Raw genomic sequence first — 19,640 nt, 5'->3', positions numbered from 1 at the left:
ACATCAAGCCCCTTCTGGTCATTTAAACATTATTAGAGTTGCAAAATAAAGAAATGCTCTGTGGGTGAACATAATGGTAGTAAGTTTAACCAAGGCACACCAATTGTGCACATTTTGTTCTCGTGTTGACCCTTCACCAAGTGGGTTACAATTAACATTGTAAAACCAGTGAATAAAAAAAGCATGTGGACACTCATGCTTATTTTTTTTTAAATTTTGTTTATGCATTTTCTCCCCTTTCAGTGCGGCCAATTGCCCGATTGAGTCATGCTTCCTCTCCACCAATGCCCGCTCTGATTGAGGAGAAAGAAACTAACACACACCCTCCAACACATAGGCAGCATGCTGTATGCATCTTATCACCTACACTTTGACGAGTGCAGTGCAGCTCAGCACTGTGTACGGAGAGACACACCCTGACAGCACTCTTTTCTCATCTGCAGGCGCCATCAATCAGCCAGCAGAGGTCGTAATTGCATTAGTCATGAGCGAGACCCTATCTGGCTTAATCCCACCCCTATCTGGCTTAATCCCACCCCTATCTGAACAACAGGCCAATCGTTGTTCATGTGGCTGCTCAGCCCAGACGGCAGGCAGAGCTGAGATTCGATAAGATTTATTCCAGATCACAGCTCTGGTTGCAGCGTGTGTTTTTACCGCTGCGCCACCTGAGCGGCCACTCGTGCTTATTATTGAGGTGTTTTAGACCCACTCAATGCTAACATGTATGCTAACAAGTGTAACCCACATTACATACTACAACTCTTATACTGACACTTTTACACTTTATTACATAATAAAAAACAGATTTTTATTCATAACTTCAATATCCTTTAAGGTATTCAGCATATTAATAACTTCAATAGCTTTTAAAATATTAATCAAATTGCTCCAAAATAAGTTGTATTTTATCAAGTGTAATATACTCTTATACTGACACTTTTACCCTTTATTACATAATAAATATGCATGTAACTCAATGCTAATATTGTATGTGTATACAATAAATAACATGCTTTCAATTTTGTGGGAATGGAACACCCAACAAGCTTATGGTCAGATGTCCACATACTTCTAGCCACATAGTGTAGAATGTCCTACTGCTTTTTAATATTCAGTACGTGAGCATGCAAACGCCCCCACCCATCTGACTGAACCTTAGTGTTCCAAGTATGCTTCCAAACCGTGAGAAACACTGAAACCAATACTGGTCAGACCCAATGAGCTCCTTCCAGAGTCAGAAGTACCTCATAATACCTCATAAGAGTTCTAAATAAAGCATAGGGCTGGTCTCTGACCCTCCCCCCCAATTACAATCAAGGAAAACAATGAAGTTCCTGAAAAGCCGAGAAGGATTTAATCTAATCTAAACAATAAAGTGCTTTAACCCTGGTGAAGCCTTCAGATCTAGCCCTCCGCAGACTAAATGTTGGCAACAGGTGATGCTTTCAACACAAACACCAATTTTTAACCCTAAATTAACCGGAATAACAAAGATATCTAAGTTTAGGTATTGAATATTTTGTCATTTATTCATTTGTTGTTCGTTTTAACATCACTTTATCCTGGTCAGAGTCACAGTGGGTCTGAGGCCTCAGTGGGCGAAAGGCAGGAAACACCCTGGACAGGTTGCCAGTCCATCACAGGGTACACATACACTTACACACTTGAGGCAATTTCTAGTAGCTCCAGTTGGCCTAACAGCATGTGTTTGGGTAAAAACAGATCACCTGGAGGAAACCCACGAGGACACAGGGAGAACATGCAAACTCCAAGGCCCTTCTTGCTGTGAGGCTACAGCGCTGCACATTGCACCACCAGACTGGCCTTCATGAGTACTTTCAACAGTTAAACATAAAAACAATAATGCTGGGTTGTGTCCTGATTTTTCTGAGGGACCAGTGTGATGTAAAGTGTGGAATGATCATATCAATAATAAAGAACGAAAACAATCCTTATGACAAGTTATTTAAACAGATAACTAAATACAATAAAGAGCAGTATGCAATATAGGATAATGTTAGCTCAGTGGTTAACATAGTGGACTATTAACCAAAGGGTAACAGGTTCAAGCCCCACCATTAAGTTGCCACTATTGGGCACTGTTTGTTTATTAGGATTTTAACGTCATGTTTTACACTTTTGGTTACATTCATGACAGGAAACGGTAGTTTTTACGGCACTTAGCTGATGCTTTTATCCAAAACAATTAACAACTGTGACAGTATACAATCTAAGCAATCGAGGGGGTCTCAATTACGGGCCTTATTTAACGGCCTAACAATGGCAACCTTTAAGTGGTGAGCCTGAAATAGCAAGCTTCCATTTGCTAGTCCAGTACCTCGACCAGTAAGCTACCATTGCCCTAAAACAATTAGTGTGCCATTGAAACAAAGGAATGTCCAGAGCTAGCTCAGCATTCAGAAATCCCAACATTAGTTGGTATTAAAAGGTCAGCAGGGTCCTGCAGATTTTATCCAAGCCCCTGGAACTTAAACCTTGAATAAAAGCCTTTAGTATAATCTCAATTAATGCTTTGTGAACAGAATTAATTGTAGCAGATCTAAATGGTTGGTCCTCAGAAACAGGCTGAGATGCTTCGGGCTAAACTTATGCCTGTATTCCCTATTTGCCATGCAGGGGTCAGCTAGCGCTGTCCTTTCATCTAGGCAAACAGTTCACAGAGGAGGGTTACAAAAGGATGCAAAGTCACAAGAGAGACTACAGACTTATTCATATGGTAATTTGTGATGCCACTGCTGACTGCAAGGTGTGTAACAACATATCTTCATATCAGGTGGCTTATGTATTTATTGAGTGCTGGGCCTGAGGCAAAAACAGATTGCTTAATAAAGGTCTAAGACGTACATTGTGAACTGTACAAGCACAAAACATTCGATGATACTGTACGGAATATTACTCCTTTACTGAACTGAAACCAGTACAAACACGCGTACAAGCAATTACTTCTACAAACTAATAAAAGCCTACAGCTTAAACCACTGTACTAATAAGTACACCAAAACGTAGCATTGATGTTGGTGATGCATGAAATAGGTACACTATTTTGTTTGGTAGTATGTAGCTAAAAAGGAAACCGAGGTTTTGTTGGCGGGTTTGCAGGTGCCCAACAACAAACACGCCGGTGACTCACTAACAAGTTGTTTACCTGTTTAGTTACAGTAAGTAATATAGCAAATGCCACAATTGTTTGTGGGAAATTTGGAGTTTTAGAAAGGCTTTTTAGACTACTGTACTACATATTGTGTAAAAATAGGAATAACACTTTCTTTAAGCACCTTTTACACTGTACAGTCCCTCAGAGAACAGTACAGTATGTATCTAAATCCAGAACTTAAAGTTTGTTTGTTTGTTTGTTTATTAGGATTTTAACGTCATGTTTTACACTTTTTGGTTACATTCATGACAGGAAACAGTAGTTTATCTTCACACAAGGTTCTTCAGTTCACAAGGTTATATCGAACACAGTCATGGACAATTTAGTATTCCTGTGGGAGGAAACCGGAGCACCCGGAGTAAACCCACGCAGGCACGGGGAGAACATGCAAACTCCACACAGAAAGGACCCAGACCGCCCCACCTGGGGATCAAACCCAGGACCTTCTTGCTGTGAGGCGACAGTGCTACCCACTTAGCCACCGTGCCGCCCCAGAACTTAAAGTAAATACACCACTGTAAATGTAAACAATAGCAGCAGCTACAGAATGACTTTTGGTTTGCCCTGCTTTGGTTGTTGTGTTGTTCACATTTCTGTAGTCAAGTTTTAGTTGTTTTTTTTCCTTAGGATTTTCATGACAGCATTGATAAGGTCTATTGTGGTTGGTTGTTTCACTTTGTTTGTGATTCTGTTTAATCAAGCAAAGGTCTTCACTATTTTTGCTCTGCCCATACAGCCCGGTGTTATATGCTTAGTCGCTGGCAAAGAAGGGTAACCAACCCTAACATGGGTACTTGTTTGTTTATTAGGATTTTAATGTAATGTTTTACACTTTGGTTACATTCATGACAGAAACAATAGTTATTCGTTACACAAGATTCATCAGTTCACAAGTTTAATGTCAAACGCAGTCATGGACAATTTTGTATCTCCAATTCACCTCACTTGCACGTCTTTGGACTGTGGGAGGAAACCGGAGCTCCCGGAGGAAACCCACGCAGACACGGGGAGAACATGCAAACTCCACACAGAAAGGGCCCGGACCGCCCAACCTGGGGATCGAACCCATGATCTTCTTGCTGTGAGGCGACGGTGCTACCCACTGAGCCACCGTGCAGCCCTAACATGGGTACTTAAGTACAGTACGGGTCACTTGGCAGTGGAAGATGGGTTAACGGATTTTAAAACGTACTGTATCATATGATACCACACAATGCAAAAACTACAGTAGTGTGGTTTGGGACGCAGCCAAGGCTAATTTGCGTTTGAATAACAGTATTGTGATTGTACGCTACATAATGTCATTTGTTTCTGTCATATTATTTAGACAAAACATTTAATATCTACAGGAATATTTGTAATATAAATAGTAACGCCAATTTAATAATGTACTGTGTAGTAGGCTGTTTGAAACACAGCCAACGTAACTCAGCTTCCAGTTGAAATCATTTAACAGGTAAAAATTGCTTTTGCTTGTAGTTTACTTGCAATTTATAAAACGGATAGTTCCGGTCCTAAAATCTGATTGGCTGAGCCTCGTTCGAAGCCGTTGTAAAATAAAGCAATAAGCCACGAGAGGCCGTGCATTACTGTGATTTTAAAACTTCTTTCCCCGTGCTAAAATCATAACAGTAATGCACGGTCTCGAGTGGCTTATTGCTTTTATAAAACGGCGGTCAACAAAAAATATAATAAATACAACAATGTTTAATTCATAAATGTATTTATTGTGTATAAACTTACAATAAAGCATTCTTCCGCGACGCAAAATAGTTCGATTAACAGTGTTGCTAGGCAACATGAGGGCGAAAATAACATTAACTTTTCTATTCAGTGGCGTATTAATATGGAATGATGTGAGGTGGTCCTAGGTGTGCGTTTATCGGGGATTTTACAACGGCTTCGAACGCGGCTCAGCCAATCAGATTTTAGGACCGGAACTATCCGTTTTATAATCCCCGATATACGCACACCTATGACCACCTCACATCATTCCATATTAATACGCCACTGAAAAGAAAAAGTACAAACTTGGTTGAACACTATTTTAAGTCATGTACTATACATGGAAATGTCCAGATTAATATAAACAGTAATCCTAATCATTAAGCTGGTGTTTCGTCCAAGAAATAGTGTAATAGTGTTTGTGGAGGAATGTTTATTGCGAATGTTATGTTCGCCATCATGTTGCCTAGCAACACTGTTAACGGACTACCTGATTTCACGGAAGAATGCTTTTTGTAAGTGTTTTTGTAAATAAAAACATTTATAAATTGAACATTGTTGTATTTTATTATATTTTATGTTGACCGCTGTTTTATAAAAGCAATAAGCCACTCGAGACACTGGGAAAGACGTTTTCGGCACGACACGAAACATCCTTCCCCGTAATAAAATCGCAGTAACGCACGGTCTCTCGTGGCTTATTGATTTAATCTAAACAGCTGTCGTGTCTTGTACAGCTACTACATAAAATAAGTACATTATAGCTAATGTAGTTTAATTCGGAAGCAGTTCTCAAAATAGTAGCGTCTATACATAGGTGAGAGAAACTGACAAACTGTTTAGTACAGTAGTATGCGGTTGGTAGGTTTGCAAGACAGCAACATTTTGTGCCATACAATACATTACAAGACACATTTATATGTATTTATATATTAAAAAGACACTACAACTATGCATTCGCTTGAAATACTATTTAGTATGGTAGTATTGGTTCGGACGTCACAAAAATACAAAGGTAGCTAGCGTGACCTACTCAGCTTTCAATATAAATAGTTTAATGAAGTTTAACGCGTTTAATGTCCTAACGTAGAAGCTGGTGTCTAAATCTTTAATTAAAACCTTATCTTGACAGCTATCTTGTTTTGCTACTTTGTAGCAATGAACCTCTTGGCTAATGCGGTTTGTAGGCGAACTACAAACAAATCATTTTCGAAGATGCTGGCTCACGGACAAGTTGTTCGTTTATTCAGATATATTTTAATACGCTGACTAGTTTAGTTAGCTTAAACAGTCATTTGTCTACCTTAAAAACACAAAGCAGCACACTGTCGTACTATATGCTATATATAAATAGCAACACTATTGATGATGCACTTGTTTGACAGTGTTTAGTGCGCTAGTATGCTGTTTGGGACGCAGCCAGCAAATACAGAGGCAGCTAGCCTAACTCTGAATTTATAACAGAAATAAAAGTTTAATTCATTAACATTTCAAAAGTTTTAATTTACGATTTAATTTATAATTATTCAATTATTTAAAAAACTCACAAATGTTTTGCTAATTCAACAGCTTGGCTAATGCGGTTTATCTAACAACGCATCCGGCTTACGTCAGTTTTGGTTCGGATATCAATACAACATTTCGATCTATTTAATCATTTTATTACAGAGTTACAAGTTTGTTTTTAATACCGTATGATGATTTGTCACTATTGCATGCCAGCCGTGCTTTGCCAGCTGTCTTGGCTGTTATTGTTAGCATTGTTGCTGACAAACGACAGGCTGCGTCCCAAACAGCACGCATAGTGCTAAATATTGTGTACTCATGCCAACTGCGCGCTGGTCTAATCAGACTTACTACCTAGTACAATAGAGTGCGGTTTGGAACGCAACCCACCAGGCTCCAGTTAGCGTTTGGCTAACAGTATTGTGATTGTGCGTAACAACGTCATTTGTTTTTCTCACACCGTCGAGATTAAAGACGTGAAAAATCTGCACAATCTGGAGCCTCATTAAGAAACCAGCTGATAAGAAAGTGAAACTGGGTTCAGTCAGTGTTAAACAGCCTGCGTCTCTTGCAGCGAGTGCTGTGATAATCTCACCTCTCTGGGTACAAGCTGGCTCTCCTCGCTGGGCACCATTTCCATTCGGGCCAGAGTTAAGCGCACATCTACCCGAGCTCTGGCATCAACAGCGACTCATCCCAGTCGCTCGGATAAACATTATTCGCGATGAACAGATCCAGCAGATATAACGGACACGCTGCTGGATCGGAGCTTGTAATTGAAGTGATCGCAGATACTCTCCGTTCTACTGCGAGCGCAAACAGCAATCAATGAGCACTAAAAATGGCCGTCTCTCAGTTGCACGAGATCTCAGCTCCATTTCTGCGTCACTTCCTAAACACTCACGTTTTTTTACACGATGACGTCGATGATCCTGGTAATGACGAGGGTGAGTGTTTTGTTGATGATGATCATGTGTCTCATGAGAGAAATTATATATAATTATCCAACGGTGGTATAAATGTTTTGCTTGACTGGTAGGTGTGCATGGACTACAGTTAAATTTAAGTTTGTATAAACTTGTCTGCCATGGCAGTCATGGAATTTTATTGACCTTAACTGTTTTCTGTGACTGAATGATTAAAATCCATACAGCTTTGTATACAACAATTTTACTAATTAAAATTGTAATAGGTTTGTCATGGTCTGTCTGACACGTTTATGTCTAAAACATCTACCACCTAATTTCTTGGTAATTATTGGATTACTGCAGCTGGTCATTTCTTCTTTTGTTTGCATTTTACTACATTTTCCTCCCAATCTAGTCATATTCAATTACCTGAATGCAAGGGATGTAACGATGCACCACAAGGCAGTTAAAAATCGGTGCACATGTGCCACGATTCGAATCGGTAATTCATGTAAAATGAATCGATATTCACTTTAAACAGCAGAGGGCACTGGCGCTATTCACCTCACCTGGTTGACATCACTACACAGTTGTGAGTTGTACGGGATTTTCCAGCCAAATTTATTTATGTGAGGATACTTTCTTTATTTGTTTATATTGTTCATTTATTTATGTAATGTGGGATTTGTTTTGAAATTTAATTTTAGTTTTTTTTATACAAAAAGGGAAATGTGCAGCATTGTTTTGCATAGTTTGTACCTACCTCAGAAATAAAAGGGCATTCATTATTTAGATAAATAAAAGATTTTATTAAATTTTTGTAAGAGAAATAATAAAAAAAAGTAAAAGGAAATTGGGAAAAAAGAGTGGGTAGAGTGTATCATTAAATCCCTACTGATTGCATTACGCTTCAGTTTTAGTTTTTCATGTTCTGAATTTTTCATCTCTCTTGTTTGAATTTCATGTTCTCTTAATTGTAACTAAATGTTTGCAAGAAGTCTTTCTGAGGTTCTAGATCTCAGGAATGCTTTAATGCTTTTAATTATTTTTTTTCTTTATGTAAAGCACTTTGAATTGCTAATGTGTATGAAAGGTGCTATACAAATAAACTTGCCTTGCCTTGCCTACCGAAGCTGATCCCCGCCCCTGGTTGAGGAGAGCGAGACTGACACACTGACGTGCGCAATGGCCGACTGCATCTTTTCACCTGCACGAGGCGAGTTTATATGCAGATCAGCTTTGTGTACCGAGAGCCACATCCTGATCAACGCATTATTTCTCGACTCTGTGCAGGCGCCATCAGTAAGCCAGCAGAGGTCGTAATTGCATCAGTTATGAGGTCCTGGCTCCGGCTCCCACCCTGTATGAACAACAGCCAATCATTGTTCATGTAGCCGCCTGCCGAGTTTCAAACCCACGAGTTTGATGTCAGCTCTGGTGTGCTAGCGTGTTTTACCGCTGCGCCACCTGAGCGGCTCTATAGCTGGTCATTTCTCTACAAATCTGCATCTTCTTAGTCTATGGCAATAGACTTCATTAGAGCCCCAAGGTGTGGATTTTGAAAAAGAGGCTTATTTCATGCCTCAGATTAATGAAAATGTAAAACCAGCTTGCTTTTGGACAGTTTTAGCAGCATATATTCATGGCAGACTTGCTTTTTTGTGGTTATTGGATTACTGTGAATAGTGAGGCAAGAGGACTGGTCATGTAAGAAACCCCAGATTGTTCCAAAATCTCAGTCATCTGCAAGTCTGATCAGCAGCTACACATACATTACCGATGCTAAATTATTGTACCAGGTAGTAAACAATAAGGTTTACATTCTTTTTAGTTTACATGTTGTGGACGAATTAATCAATGTGCATTATCTAAACATGAAAAACAACTGTCCAAGTCCAGGTTCTGTTTTGTTAATTTAAATTTCAACATTGCAAACATATTTAAAAAAGAATTGTTTTAGCATTAGTGCACAGGACTGTAAATTGTTTAGTGTCCACATACCTTTGGCTGTATGGTGTACTGTAATGTAAAAGTAATGGCCTCCTAATTTTTGAGATTTATATAAAATACATTATATGTTTCCAACTTTGTGGCAACAGTTTGGAAAATGACCTTTCCTGTTTTAGAACGACTGCACCCCTCTGCACAAAGTGTGAGTCATAAATACATGATTTGTTGAGTTAGGTGTGGAGAAACTTCAGTGCAGCACAGAGCTCTGACCTTATTACCACTGATCTTTAAGATGAATCATGGTGTCGGTTGCAAGCCAGGCTTTCTCATTTAACATTAATGCTTGACCTCACAGATGCTTTGATCTGATGTATCTGTTATAACCCAAGGGGGATATAATGACAAACAAGCTCATGGTAGGGTGTCCGCATATCTTTGGCCATGTATTGTATGTTTAAATAAATTTTGTTTCTACTCACTTCACTTAAAGTCTTAATAAGGGTTCTATCCAGATTGTGTTTAAGATGTTTTGCAGGCAGAAGCTGCAGACAGTTCTGGGATACAGAATATGTCTAAAGAGCTGTTCTGCAGAATTGACTGTTGTCCTTTGTTTCTTCATAACCTAATAGTACATAACACTAACACTCCTACACTGCAGGATGCCATCTGTAGGGTGCAAAGGGCCAAATCAGTTTGTGACTTCACAGTCATGATGGATCACAGGGACACTTCGACTTTGGGAAGAGTATTAAAATTACTCCCTATATTGTTCGGTATAGGGAGCATGTTTGCAGATAACTTTTTAAATACACACAGTCCATAAGGCTTGAAAAAATTACCACCACAGTCAGCAATATAGCATTTAGTGTTTGCTTATTAGGGCGGCACGGTGGCTTAGTGGGTAGCACTGTCGCTTCACAGCGGGAAGGTCCTGGGTTTGATCCCCAGGCGGGGCGGTCCAGGTCCTTTCTGTGCGGAGTTTGCATGTTCTCCCCGTGTCTGCGTGGGTTTCCTCCAGGAGCTCCGGTTTCCTCCCACAGTCCAAAAACATGCAGTCAGGTTAATTGGAGACACTGAATTGCCCTGTAAGTGAATGGGTGTGTGTGTGTGTGTGTATGTGTGTCTGCCCTGCGATGGACTGGCGTCCCGTCCAGGGTGTTACTGTGTGCCTTGCACCCATTGAAAAGCTGGGATAGGCTCCAGCAACACACACACACCCCAATCGACCCTAATTGGATAAGAGGATAAGAAAATGAATGAATGAATGAATGAATGAATGTTTGCTTATTTGTATGTCATAAAATATGATAAGGTTGGAAAACTGTGTTTGGGCTATGTAGACAAAGTGCACAAAAGCTAAACTAGACCTCACAAATTGAAGCATTCTTAACATTTCTAGTACTTGTATGCCTGGTATGCACTGCAATGCTTTTTTGCACTCCACCTCCCCATTATTTTTGTATGATGTGACCCTTTGTCAGATCGTATCTAATGTATTTTAGTTTCCTACATCCACAGAATTCTATTATAAGATCTGCCTTAGTGGTGTCACAAGGAATTATTGTACACCACATACCAATCAGAGATAAGGAATTTCCATGATGATTTTTTAAACAGGACACTTTGGCACTAGGGCTAGGAAAATAACAATGTACAGTACACAGTTTGACAAAAAATCATTATAGATATTTTTGGCTATACCGTTTACACTGTAATACTAACAGATCATTAGAGAAAACTGTCAAAAAACACTGATTATTTAATAAAACGGTCCTGCCATGGAAGAGTTTTAATGTTGATGTAATGATGAGGAGGTAATATTTAAACAGGACAAAATATATGACACAGCACAGAAAAACATTGTACAAAACATTATACTTATATGAATATACTGTATGTGTTATGCATTATTATGTATTGTACATGTATATAAGTAAGTTAAACAAATCTAAACTACTTGAAGCAGCTTCACACATGTAGGAGGAGGCGTGTGCCAGGCACCGGCGCGTTAGCATGCGTGTCCTGCACGTTGAACCGGCACTGAGAGCACACTGATAATGGCTAGGCTGTTTCTGTCACCCATCCCCCCTTTCCCAAGGACGTTTAGCCATTCATGTCAATAATGCAGACACCTGACTGGCCGATAGCATCGCTGAGATTCAAACCCTGGACCCCCAGGTGGATGGCAAAACCTTTAACATTTACACAGATACTTTAACCAAACATTAATGTATGTTACAGCAGATATTTGACTTTTGATGGGTAAACAAACCAAGACATAACATTTTTGGACAGAATTGTTAATCAGTACCAGAAATCGAGTTGTTAGCAAGCCTATGGCATCGTGTTTTTACTGTTTATTAAGGAATGAGGTATTCACAGATGTATTTCTTTGGGGTGCGACAGACCTCATCGTACCACTTGCCCTGTGCTGAGAGCGAAAGCACAACACAGCTCTCTCGTTTTCCTCCAGTTGGCTCTTTCCTGGCACGATCCCAGTTAAAGTAAGTGATAGCAATGCTATTTACATCAATGTATTGACCCTCTTTTACAATGTCAGTCACACCTATCCAAAAGTCTTTGCTCCCAGGCGAGCTGTCTTTGGCATAGTCTCGTAGGTCGTTGTTCTCCTTCAGGTTGCGTGGTGTGGCTAGGGTTCCTCCTTGAGCAATGCAGTCCTCATTAGCTTCATGATAATGCTTGGGCTCTTCAATAGCCAGGTAACATTTCCTGTTAGCTTTAATGCCACGAAGACAAACTGAAAAAAGTGTTTAGACAGAATCAATATTAATTATATTTATATAATATATATTATTTTATTATTTTTACAATTTTACATCTTTTTTTTATTTATATTTTTCCCCTCTTTTTTCCCCAATTTTTATCGCTCAGTCTAGTCGTGTCCAATTACCCTGAATGCGTCCTCTATACTGATTCGACCCTTCACCGCTGTCTGAGGACGCCTCTCAACTGACATGCTCCCCCTCTGGCACGTACAGTCAGTACAGACTGCATTTTTCACCTGCATGAGTCGAGTTTATACACGTGACGGGCACTGTGTACGGAGGGCCACACCCCCATCAGCATTATTCCTCAGCCCTGTGCAGGCGCCATCAGTCAGCCAGCAGGGGCCGCAGTCGCACCAGTTATGAGGACCTATGATCCGACTTTTTACCCCTAACCCTGAACAACAGCCAGTCGGAAAGGCAGAACTGAGATTCGATACGATGTATTCGAAACCCCAAATCTGGTGATCTAGCGTACTTTATCGCTGTGCCACCTGAGCAGCTACAATTTTACAATATCTTGGTCTTATGTATATGTTGCTTTCCAATGAAATAATCTCTGTATGTCTGGATAGTTGATGGATTATCAACATTAGTTAAAAAGTCTGTATAATGAGTGAAATTCATTCATTCATTGTCTGTTTTACCACCTCTTCAAATACCCAGTGGTGCTTTCAATTGGTCTGAGGTCTACTTACACCTAATTGGCTATGTCTTGGAATGGGGTGGCAGAGGCCCTGCGGTGGATTGGTGTCCTAATCCTGAACAAAAAAACAGAGTTTAGCCAATGGTAGCTTAGCTGGACATTGTTATGTTCTGTGTGCTAGAATTAAGCATGCAGGGTAACAGTCAGGGTTTGGTTAGCTACTGTAATGTCAGTTTGTTTTGTACATAAGCTTGACATATAAAGTTGATTTCATTGTTTCAATATCACTTAATAGTTTCTGCCCCAATTTGCATATACTCAGTTTCCAGTCTCTGTCAGCAACAAGACACCTTCACTGAACGAGGAGGGCCATGTGCTAGCTCAGGTTGACGCTTGTGAAGCCCAGTTTACACCAGTGATTCCTGGTGAGTCACCAGTGCGGCTTAGTTGAGAGAAGTTGGTGTTGCACTGACAAGCAGGCTTACCCCGTATGACCTTTTCTTCCTAAGACACAGCCAATTATGTCTGTTTGAGCACTGGGCTAGGCTGGTGGTGGTTGGACTGTTTATTTATTTATGAATTTTTTTATTTTTCATTTTGTTGCAGCAAATGGTTACTAATCACTCATTATAAACAAATACATCTACATTCAGCAGAGGGCACCAAATTGTTTATGTTTCACCATCCTACATTTGCTTACACATGTAGCTTAGACCGAAGCTTAGACCGAAACTTTTTGTTTACTTGTCAGAACTATAAATAAGGATCTGCTATATTTACTGTAGATACTCATTAATTTATCAATTGAGAAGTTGTTACTAGCTATAACTTAATTGTATAAGTCATAAACCTTGACTATTAAAAATCCAGAGCTATAATGTGGCCAAAAGTATGTGGACACCCCTTCTCTTTATTAAATTCATGTTTTTCAGCCACACAAACTGGTGAAAGGTGTATGAAATCAATTATAAATGTTTCCAAACTTGTGGCAACAGTCAAAATGTGTAAATCACCACAAATGTATGTGCTATGTCATTAAGTTAAAACACTTTAAAGAACTTTTTATACTACTATTAATAATAAGTATTAAAACAAGTTTTTGTATGCATATTTTTTGGCTCAACCAATTTGGCCAAATTACTAAAAATACACAAAAAACATTAAAAACTAAGATTGTTTTTGCAGGAATAAAATGCAGGTACTGAGAATGAACATGGTTGGCAAGAATAGCAACCTTTTGCAATGCAACCATTTAGTGTATTTAACTCTGCGCCCCCCAGAAAACCTCAGACTGCAAATAGGACATAAACACTTTGTCCTACCAAAATGCTTATATACTAAAGAAGCACAAAGATGTAGAACAGTAACTGCCTTCTTTTATGCTCTTTTTAAACTTAACTGTGCTCCCCTTCCAGCATCATTTGTGTGACACATTAAGGAAAGCTTAAACAATAAAAGCCTTTTTAATGGTTTTTTTTTATTTTTTTTTTATTTTTTTTTTTTTAATTGCTTTATAGCAGACACATTACTAGGTCTTAACGGCAGATTTCAAGTCTTTCAACAGCATTTGTACTAGTTTTATGTCCAACTTTGACAAAACCTCTCCAAACATAATTTAAGAGTGGGTCTTGGTTTCCAGCTTTTAAGATATCAACTTCATTCAGTGTTTTGTATTATTGTCCAGCATAGCCAAATTACATCTTAGCTCATGGACAGATGACCTCACACTTTATTTAAGGCTTTTTTCTATTTTATTTTATTACTGACACAGCAAACACATTCACACTACCACCACTGTATTTGACTGCCGGTATAATGTTGAAATACTGTACTTGCATTTCGTCTGAACAAATTAGACCTATCTAAGACTTAGTAAGATTAAGTCTTAAGATTACGATGTCCAAAAGTTAACATTTTTATTTTTTGCTGAGCCTTTGGAGAAATATTAGCAGGCTGGCCACCAAGTTTTTTTACTATTTGAAGATAAGCTCCACTGAGACTTTCTCAGACTGTGTTATAGTATTCACGTAAAAACTTTAAGGTGACTGCTTGACTTTAATAAGGTTTAAGGTTCAAGCAGATATCAGGCCTGGCTATGTTTAGTCAGCAGAAATAAACGGTTCGATTAACCATGCAAAGGCAGTATTTTTTTTAAAAGGGTGATATAATTCATTCAGTTATTGTCAGTTTAATCACTGCTTTATCCTGGTCAGGGTCGCAGTGGGTCCGATTTATTTCGCCCAATAAATCGGACCCACTGCGACCCTGACCAGGATAAAGCAGTGATTAAACTGACAATAACTGAATGAATTATATTCATGTTGTAAAATATGGATAATTGTTAACTTTATTTAAGTGTCTTTTGTGTAAGTTTTATTTACTGATCTAAAACCATTTGGTGCTGCAAATATCAAGTTACAGAGGCGATCTCAATAAGAACTCTATTTATCTTTACTGTAGCTGAAAATGACTATATGCCTTCAGTAGCAACTTGTTTTAATTAGTATCTTTTCCTTATGTTGTATGAACAAATAATAATTTGGATCAAATATAGCAGAACCATAGCAACAAACGAACAAACAAAAAAACTGGCAAAAATTATTCATTCCCAACACAGTTTTAAGTTCTAATTTCAATGTTGTGAGCCCTAGAAATAATACTAGTGGGCTGCCCACTTCTGTGCAGATTCATCATTGTTTCAAGTTTTTGCAATTTGTAATTAAGCTCCACTGAGAATTTCTCATCTTAGTTCCTACCTGTTTGCAATGCTTGCATTTCCTTCAAGGAGTTCACCTCCTGCCATAGTTTATTCATTTGTGCCCTCAAATCGTCCTCTTCTGCAGAGTCTCAATAGAACAACAATTTTAAGAGTAAGACAACCAAGTCAAAAGAAAAAAAATATATACATTAGCAATTCACTCTTGAAATGTTACCTGTCTGTCGAGCTGGAGCTGCTTTCCTGGCACGAGAAGGACGAGCATATCCCTGACAGAACAACATGCAGCAAAGCAAGAGAAAAAACAAGTGTGGAAAAGCCATGGCGACGGCAGGCGAGCACTTATAACACACAGAGGCTACATAAGAGTGCAAGACACTTTTAGAGTGGGACACCTTGCCAAATACACACCAGCCCTTGACTTGCAGACTCTGAGCCTATTGGCTGAAATGCAGAACTGGACAGTTGGACAGTGTGCTTCAAAAACAAGGGACGGAATAGTGAGGGATAGTGAAGGGGGAAATAAACAGCCAGTTCTTTGTATCCACCCACCATTCATAAATATTTACCTGGATCAGCATAGAGCTCATTTCCCCATTCATCTGTCAACAAGACTGGCCTGGAATTGCAGTACGTTTTGTACTCATTAAAATGGGTTTTTAAAATTTTTGTAGTTGATTGACTTTTTTGCCACACTTTTAAATGCAGTTTGATTTATTCATTTGGCACGTAAAGGCACATAAAGTAAAAAATGTCAAAGGATTAAGACATAAAACAATGGGAAAATTAGATTGTTCCAGACCAAACCATTTCTTTGCAGTCTTAGTTTGGTGCAGTGGGGCATTTACAATCTAAACCAGCAAAAGCCCTTTTTTACACATCTAGATTTTGGAAGCACATGCATCCTGTCCAAACTACGTAGTAAGCGGTGTACCTAACACCACCTAATGCCTGCCAAGATACATGCTTATGTTAGGCATGTGTTTGCAGCAATTCAAGATTATCAGATTCCACCCCAGTAGTAAGTGTTATGATCAAGAACAGACAATATGGTCTACATGTATTAGCACTTACATTTACGGGGATCAGGGCTCTGGCTAAAGGTGAACATTTTGCCCTATTCTTTGCTGTCTAGTCGAATTTTGCATGTTTTTCTTAATACAATAAGATGTACTTGGCAGTGTCCATTTCCCCCTCAATCATGACCAATTGCCCAATTCCTACTAAAGAAAAACATCCCTATAATGTTGCCACCACTGTGCTTCATGGTAGGTAAAATATATATATAATATTTTTGTTTTGAATAAACAAATGAATTCCATGACTTGCAGTTTGAGGATAAAATAAACACATGCAGGACCAACTAGCACTTGGGTGTCAATAAACAACCCAAGCCTGGGCAGAACTAGAACAGTGCATGTTTGTATCTGTTTGAGCTGAGGAGTCAGGGAGGCTGGTGGAGGTGAGTGAGCGAATCCAGTTTAGAGCTGTGTTCAGACAGGATTATTTTTAGCTCCTAATGCTAAATGCAAAATAAGATCGGTGTTTGAACTTCCGTGGACCATCTCACACACTCAATGTACTTGTATTTAAAATGAGTAAAAACAAGTCTCATTCAGACAGGAGCATTAGTGAGAAAAATGCCTGACTTGCAACTGATCTTTCAATTCCAAGAATGGTCACAGTAGCTAGGCTAATTACATTTGTGTTTTAAAAATTGGGGAAAAAATGGAGGATCACCAGTGGTCAACAAGACCCTTGACCACAAACTGTTCAATTGGTAATGTCGACTTTTCAGCCAACATTAGTGCCCGATTTGACAGATTATTATCATATACACCGACCAGGCAGAACATTATGACCATTGACAGGTGAAGTAAATAACACTGATTATCTCTTCATCACGCCACCTGTTAGTGGGTGGGATATATTAGGCAGCAGTGAACATTTTATTCTCAAAGTTGATGTATTAGACGCAGGAAAAATGGGCAAGCATTATGCTTTGAGCGAGTTTGACAAGGGCCAAATTGTGATAGCTAGACGACTGGGTCAGAGCATTTCCAAAACGGCAGCTCTTGTGGGGTGTTCCCGATCTGTAGTGGTCAGTATCTATTAAAAGTGGTCCAAGAAAGGAACAGTGGTTAACCGACGACAGGGTCATGGGCGGTCAAGGCTCATTGATGCACGTGGGGAGCGAAGGCTGGCCTGTGTGGTCAGATCCAACAGACGAGCTACTGTAGCTCAAATTGCTGAAACAGTTAATGCTGGTTCTGATAGAAAGGTGTCAGAATACACAGTGCATCACAGTTTGTTGCATATGGGGCTGCAAAAGGGGGACCAACACAATATTAGGAAGGTGGTCAAAATGTTATGCCTAATCGGTGTACACATAGTGTGTTTTACTCTTCAAAATGTGGAAAAAACCTCCCAGAGAAGTGAAGGCTGTTTTATAGTATGATAGTGGGAATATGGTGTTCAACAAGCTTATAGTCAGTTGTCCACATACGTTTGGCCATATAGACTATTTCATCGCTTCAGAAGGATGAGAAGGCTGGATGTTCAGATGCTCTGATGAAAAGGTCTGTATCCTATTAGTCATATAATAGTAATGTTTACAGCCAGGCTGATGAAAAGGTCACTGGCTGATATTTCTGTAGATGGAAAGAGCTTCTTTTTTAATCACTGATGCCACTGTTATTTCATCACCTTGCTGTGCTGCTCAGTGAAGAGGAAAAATCAATTTTGCCTTTACAACATCCCAGGCTGTAAGCTTTCTGTAAAAGCTCATATACCAGATAAAGGGGATTCACAAATGTAATCTGACCTATGGATTCAGAATTTTACACAAGAAAAAAAACAAAACTCATCAATGCTCTGCTGTTTATTTTATTCACATAACAGAACTGTTTTTCAATGCACAACATAGTAAATCACTATCACCATGACTACAGCTCAAAAATATGCAGTTTTATGGCTGGAAATCGGTTGGGAAAAGCATCACTTTTTAAGGCAAGTTAATGACATTTAACAAGTTAGACACTATGTGATTTAACAAACAGAAGAACAGACACTTTACATGCTGGATTTGTAATTTGCAGCATGTACTGCATCACTGCATATTCTAGAGGAACAGTACAGTACACAATATAGGCACGTAAGAGCAAGGTTCATTTATAAGACATGGAGAGGTACAATTTGCATTCTTTTCCTTTATTCTGTCAACCAATCACACACATTTTGCATGTATTTTAAAACACGCTGATGAATTGTTTACATTCCAGGCTGAAAAAGGTTGTAGAAGTTTCCTGTCCTATAAAAAGGCACTGGAATTGTTAGTTTGCTGATCTAAAGTTAGATCTGTTCATATGAACCAAACCCTGATCAAATAAGTAATAAAAGAAGAATAGTTAGACAAGGCAATAGAAGCATTTCATCAGACCTGGGGGTTTATCAATCCCCAATTACCTAAATAAATATCTATCTACAGAAAGAGGGAATATAGTGCTGTTACTTCTCTCTGTAGGAATGGACATCTAGCATAGCATACACCAAAAGTATAAAAGATAAAAAAAGAACCCAGAGTAACAGCAGAACACCTAGAACTTCTCACTGATCTCACAAAAAAATGTCCCACATCTCAGCATGAATGTTTTCTACTTTTAATTTCTGTGGATAGATTAAGAAAAAGATTTGCCTTTTAAAAGAAACATGCACTGAAAAATACTCTATGCACACCAACACAAAACCCTAACAACCGTGAAGCATGGTGGAGGGAGCATTGTGACCGACCCAAACACACAAGTGATTATGAGGAATTGGGAGAAAACTGGGTGAAATCATCAAGTTCATTAACAATAGGGTTATTCATGTGACAAACCTCCAACTGGTCTTAGAGTCTTTCAAAAGTCTAATCAGCAACAACTGGAAACATTGCTGCTAATATTGGCTTTACAAGTAAATCACATATCTATTCTGGCCTGGACTGTAAATAATTGATCATTGCGTTTAATAAAGACATGAAAAGTACAATTTTGCCTAATAATGTAAAGTAGAATATGTTAATTATTATAACTACTGTAGTAGGAAATACAGAAATTCCAAAGTAATTCCAAACTCAATTGCAGTGGTAAATTAGGGTGTATTTTACTACCTTGCGAAATTCTTTTTGAAACATTAACAGGCACCATGAGGTAAATACAACACATCTCACACACATGCAAAATCA

General features: G+C 38.9%; 2 protein-coding genes and 1 long non-coding RNA gene across 4 annotated transcripts in view; 1 reads left to right on the top strand and 2 right to left on the bottom strand.

Annotated features, from left to right (window-relative positions):
* The window catches only part of usp47 (ubiquitin specific peptidase 47), a 36,296-nt gene extending 29,085 nt beyond the window's left edge, over positions 1 to 7,211 (bottom strand). For both annotated transcript variants that reach the window (XM_063013176.1, XM_063013177.1), the window contains exon 1: positions 7,005 to 7,211. In XM_063013176.1, the coding sequence (XP_062869246.1) occupies positions 7,005 to 7,049 (45 nt within the window). In that variant the 5' untranslated portion in view covers positions 7,050 to 7,211. The remainder of the gene's footprint in view (positions 1 to 7,004) is intronic.
* LOC134331680 (uncharacterized) overlaps positions 7,142 to 19,640 on the top strand; it is a 36,303-nt gene continuing 23,804 nt past the window's right edge. The window contains exon 1 of the long non-coding RNA XR_010015145.1: positions 7,142 to 7,356. This is a non-coding gene — a long non-coding RNA (uncharacterized LOC134331680). The remainder of the gene's footprint in view (positions 7,357 to 19,640) is intronic.
* clec3a (C-type lectin domain family 3, member A) lies at positions 11,628 to 15,738 on the bottom strand. The gene is made up of 3 exons (XM_063013180.1): positions 15,633 to 15,738; positions 15,456 to 15,533; positions 11,628 to 12,025 (listed from the first exon to the last, which is right to left on the bottom strand). Exons 1-3 carry the CDS (start codon positions 15,736 to 15,738, stop codon positions 11,628 to 11,630), a joined length of 582 nt encoding a protein of 193 aa, XP_062869250.1.

Source organism: Trichomycterus rosablanca, chromosome 17, assembly GCF_030014385.1.
Source record: "Trichomycterus rosablanca isolate fTriRos1 chromosome 17, fTriRos1.hap1, whole genome shotgun sequence".
In the NCBI taxonomy this organism is placed as follows: Eukaryota; Metazoa; Chordata; class Actinopteri; order Siluriformes; family Trichomycteridae; genus Trichomycterus; species Trichomycterus rosablanca.
This window is presented reverse-complemented; position numbering and strand designations above follow the sequence as displayed.